This window comes from Physeter macrocephalus, chromosome 2 (assembly GCF_002837175.3).
Source record: "Physeter macrocephalus isolate SW-GA chromosome 2, ASM283717v5, whole genome shotgun sequence".
In the NCBI taxonomy this organism is placed as follows: domain Eukaryota; kingdom Metazoa; phylum Chordata; class Mammalia; order Artiodactyla; family Physeteridae; genus Physeter; species Physeter macrocephalus.
Window position 1 is genome coordinate 125,174,335 of NC_041215.1, and position 5,336 is coordinate 125,179,670.

General features: G+C 42.7%; 1 protein-coding gene across 1 annotated transcript in view; it reads right to left on the minus strand.

The window, feature by feature from the left end:
• Positions 1 to 195: 195 nt before the first annotated feature.
• The window catches only part of FAM124B (family with sequence similarity 124 member B), a 12,574-nt gene continuing 7,433 nt past the window's right edge, over positions 196 to 5,336 (minus strand). The window contains exon 2 of the mRNA XM_007128895.3: positions 196 to 1,242. Within this exon, the coding sequence (XP_007128957.2) occupies positions 589 to 1,242 (654 nt within the window). The 3' untranslated portion in view covers positions 196 to 588. The remainder of the gene's footprint in view (positions 1,243 to 5,336) is intronic.

The window sequence follows — 5,336 nt, forward strand, 5'->3', positions numbered from 1 at the left end:
CCGCTGAGCCTGCGCGTCCAGAGCCTGTGCTCCGCAACGGGAGAGGCCACAACAGTGAGAGGCCCGCGTACCGCAAAAAAAAAAAAAAAAAAAAAGTCACTAGAGGTGAGTGGTGAACAGGGCCTAGTTACCCAATGAGGTCACATAAAAATTAAAAAACACTAAAGAATAAATAGCCCATGCTGCCCGGGGGGATGAGCAATGCAACGCAAGTAAAAATTAAAACCAAATTACAGACTCTAATCAGCATTGCATAACACATCCGACTTGTTTGCATACAATGCAATTATCCTGATAGGTACTGAACTCAACACACCCAGCTGCGTTAGTGTGTCTCCAAGGACGTGAGGCATCGGGCTTTTTCCCTGTGTGTTGGCTGTGTTCCCTTATGACCGTGACGGCAAATAAACAACCACTCACCGGCACTGCTAGACTTTGAACATTTGAAATAAAAGCGATACAGATCTGTGCATGGCTAGCATTTAGGGCCCCTCAGATGAACAAGAAACAGGCTGATTCTGGGTCAGTGCTCCATTTCTAGAACTTTCTATATGATTTTGTGTTTTAGAAAACCACAGTTGTTTTATGCTATATAAAGAATTCTTCTTCTGCTTCTTTTTCTTCACCCTGGACTGGCAGAGGAAGGGGACATTTTGAGACTGTCGTCCTGGAACAAAGGTCCCTTTGGCCAGCAAGTGACAGAGGATGAACGCTTTCCTTCAAGATTCTGTTGTTTTTGGAAGCAGCTGGCCCTAAGGAAGAGGTTGACAAGCAGGATGGTGGCTGGTGGGTCCAAAGATCCCTTGGAAATCTGCTCAGAAAAGATTGCCTGGGTCCAGGGCTGACCACGGTGAATCCTGTGTCAACATTCGTCTCTGCCTCCTGCTTCTCAAAGCTGTTTTCCCGTCTGAGGACCTTTATTCTGGCCCCGGGTTCGAGGTGGAGAGAAGGCAGAGGCAGCTGGGAGTCCGTAGCTGGGCTGCTGGGCTGGGCTGAGCGGCCAGGGCTTTTCCACGAAGTGCCACTAGCGCTGTCTGACGCTGTCTGCCCACCAGGCTCAGGCCGCTCCACGGACCCCACCTTGAACCTCCTGCCCCGGCTCCTTCGGCTTCTAGGCTCTAGGGTCCTAATCGCAGAGACAGGGGTCAGCCTGGAGCCCTGGGGGAGCGTGTCAGCTCCCGAGGTGCCATTCAGAAAGGCAAGCTCACCATTCCTAACTCCAAGTCCTGGATTCAACTGGACCTATGGGACAAGGAGAAGAGGAACAGTTGTAACCGATGTTTTCCATTAACTAAGTGTCAAGAACAGACTACGTCCCATTCAGCCTTCTGCCATGCTGTGCCCATAGCAGACTTTCAATAAAGTCGGTTGAATTGAATAAAAGTGACAAGTACAATCCTTCAAAGGGATGAGCTGCCACCTTTGCCTCCTGGAAGGTCATTTGACATTATATTCTACCTTTTTTTTTTTTTTTGATCCAATGAAGTCTTTTTCTTCTGGAAATGGAAACCGGCATGGCTAGTTCCATATTCAGAAATCGTTCAGGGTTGATATTAGACTATCCAATCTAGAGGAGGCTCCTTGTCATTAATTTTTACTTGAGCTCTGGTAGAATTTTACAAGACTGACCTTTCTCCTTTATGTATGAAGACTTCTTCTCCTTAACCTTCTATGTCAACACATTCTTCTGGATTTTCTCCTTCCTTTCCATCCACCCCTTCTCAGGGTCCACTGAAGGAGCCTCCTCCCCTGTCAATTTGTGACAGAAGGTAGTTCTTCAGTGCTAAGTGGGCCATCTTCTTTTCTCACTTTACACACTCTCCCAGCCAACCTTGTTGAATCCGCTGCCTTCAATTATTATCTGAATGATGAAGGCTTCTGAAAGTCTAATTATAGTTCAGATCTGTCTCTTAAGCTTCATACCTACCTATCCAACTGTCTTCCAGGCACACGGTCCTAAAACTCAACATGTCCCAAAATGAACTCATTCCCCTCCTCACCCTAAATCTGTTCTGCTTACTCTTTTCCCTGTCTTAGAACCTGGCATCGTTTGCCCCACATTCACCAAGCAAGAGCATCATTTTCCCTTCTCTATCCCTCATGTCACGCATTCCCATGGACTCTTTCTCCCAAAGATCTCTCAGATCTTCCTGTCTCTCCATGTCCACTGCCATTAACCCTAGGCAGGCTGTCATCACCTCTAGTCTGAATTACTGCAACAGCCATCCGAAGGGACACCTCATGGATGCCCCTGCCTCCCTCTAATCCATTCTCCACTCCACTACCAGAGGATCTTTGAAAACAGTTTTGATCATGTCACCCTCCTACTTCAAGTGGCTTCCTACTCTTCTTAAGAAAAAATCTAAGCCCTTTAGTATGGGCTCCCACACCCTTCACAGTCTGTCCCTTCTTACTCGAGCCTAATTCGCCACCTCTTCCACCTGCCAAAATTGAAATTTGTTCAATTCTTTGGACATTATTTGCTCTTTCTTAATGACAGTGTTTGTGTATATTATTTCCTTTGTCTGGGATATGTCACCTCTGACCCTTCATACCTGTTGATAACTCCAAGCTTACACATCATTTCCTCTTAGAAGCCTTCTCCATGTCACTGAATCTGAGTTAGGTACCCCTAAATATTGGCTCTGCCACTAATTAGTTGTGAGACTTTAGACAAGTTACCTAATTTTTCTGTGCCTCGGTTTCCTCATCTATAAAAGGAGATCATAGGAAGTACCAACGTCAAAGAGTTGTTGAGAAGATTAAATGAAAACAGGGCCTGGAAATAGTAGTGCTAAACATAAGTTGGCTATTATCATCATCACAAATATTATTACTAGCTGTCCTGGCAGCCTGTACTTTCCATATCATAGTAGTTACCACACTATTTTGCACCTGTTTGCTCACTTCTCTATTTCTTCTCCTGGACTTTGCCAGCCGGAAGTGCCGGGATTGTATACACCTTCTTCATCATTGTACCTCCAGTACCTAGCACAATGCCTAACACATGGTAAGTAATCACTAGATGTCTGTTGGATAAATAAATAAAGCTTAATGCCTAACGAACTATAAATTATTTGCACATAGAAATGTATGGCCCCTAATTATTAGCCATTAGGTAGATACAAAGTCTTACTAAGAAACTGCCAAAGGACATTCATCCTGTGGATGGCCATTTCTGCAGTCTTTTTTAAGAGAGAGAATATCAACTTTTCCTTTTTTAGAGAAGTCCTTAGACGATATGGCCGAAGAAAGCACAAGATTATTAATGTAGAAATGCAGGGGTGTGCAGTGGGAGTGAAGAATTTCCAGGAGGAACATAATGCCAAATGGTTGAGATAAATCTCTTGAGAGAGAATAAAGCTTCTCTTGCCAAAAAAGCAATTGAAATGCATTTGTGGGAATTCTCATCATTTAGAGCCCATCTTTCTAAGAAATATTTGTAAAATGTTACAAATTGAGAGGTAGGTGTTTTCGAGTTTCAGGGAACATTAGTAATTATCCTGATGAACAGGAAGATCATTTGTCATTCATTTGGCTCTAAACACTTGAGAAATAAGAGAATATACATCACTGAAACATGATTAAGCTGTTAAGAGGCAGACTGACATGAAGGGAAAATAATATTGTCTTTTACTAAAAGTGATTCCAAGAGATATAGCAAAAGAGGATTTCTCCTACATTGAAAAAAAAAAAAGATTTGCATGGGAACAAATTATATAGATAATAAGAAACCCCAAAACAATGCCAAACTTGCTTACTTAAGGGTTGAATCTAGTCTCTTCCAATTAACTGATCTTTTGAAAAGTACTTATTTTAATTCATTAACCAAAACCAAGGATGTTAACCCACCATCCTATAGCAGCAGCAATCTTCTGAGCCATGCTTACAAGGATTCCTTCAGGGCAGCATAAAGTAAAGTATTGAGTGAGAGCAGGCGTGTAGGGTTGGAAGCGTGTGTGTGTGTTTGTGTATGTGTGTGTCTGTGTGTGTGTGTGTGTGTCTGTATCTGTGTGTGTGGGGGGGTATGAGGAAATGGGGAGGAGAGGAACAAAAGGGGGAGGAATAGAGTCTGAATGAGTGCCTCTGAGAGACTCAGAAATGAGAAAGGAACCCAGAAATGCTACAGAAGAAGCAAATGAATTACTCACTTCACGAGAGACTATCTTCTTTTATTTTAAATGGCTAATAAAGAACATCAAGGTGATCTTAGCTAAAGGTCTGTTGATAAAATGAAGAGAAATATATGTTTGCTTTTGCCAAACTAGCTTCTGGAATATTTACTTTTCTGAAGAGAAACTTATTTCCTGACAACAGGCAGTTAATCAATCAACAAATGGTTCAGAAGCAGCTGTCTGTCTGGTACTCTACCAGACATAAACATTTACAATAAAATACTGAAAAGAGATGGCGAGTCATAAAGTCCCAAATTATATGGTACAAGAATGAGGAAATCTATAATCAGTTGCGTGTTATAAAGTTTCGGTGTAAAATGTTCTAGTTAAGAATGCGCTTATAGCAGGTTTCACAGAGGAGGTGGTGCTGGCACAGGGTCTTAAAGGATAGACAAGTGAAGAGGAAGAGAAAGATATCTCTGGACAAGGAACAGCTCAGGCCATATATAAAGGCAGATATCCATAAAATGAAATATTATTCAGCCTGTAAAAGAAGGAAATCCTAACACATGCTACAACATAGATGAACCTTGAAAATATTATGCTGAGTGAAGTAAGTCAGACCCAGAAGGACAAACATTGTATGATACCAGTTATATGAGGTCCCTAGAATAGGCAAATTTATAGGGACAGAAATTAGAGGTTACCAGGGACAGGGGTGGGGGCCAGTTGTGGAGTTATTGTTTAATGGGTACAGAGTTTCTGTTTGGGGTGATGAAAATGTTCTGGAAATAGATAGTGGTGATGATGAAGTACAGTGTAAATGTACTATTAAGTACCATTAGGCACTGAATTCTACACTCAAAATGGATAAAGTGATACATTTTTATGTTATGTATATTTTAAGACAAAAAAATACATGGGTGTGGGAGTGAGCCTAGAGGTCTGGAAAGAAGGTTGGAATAACCAGAGAAGGAGGCAGCAAAGGAAACATTCGGGGGGGCCTGATTATGAAGAGCCTTGAAATTCGGACAAGTGAGTTTTAATTGTATTTGCTAACTTTTGCTATTGAGCTGACAAGGAACATAAATCCAGCCATCATTTTAAAATGTATTCTAGGGCTTCCCTGGTGGCGCAGTGGTTGCGCGTCCGCCTGCCGATGCAGGGGAACCGGGTTCGCGCGCCGGTCCGGGAGGATCCCACATGCCGCGGAGCGGCTGG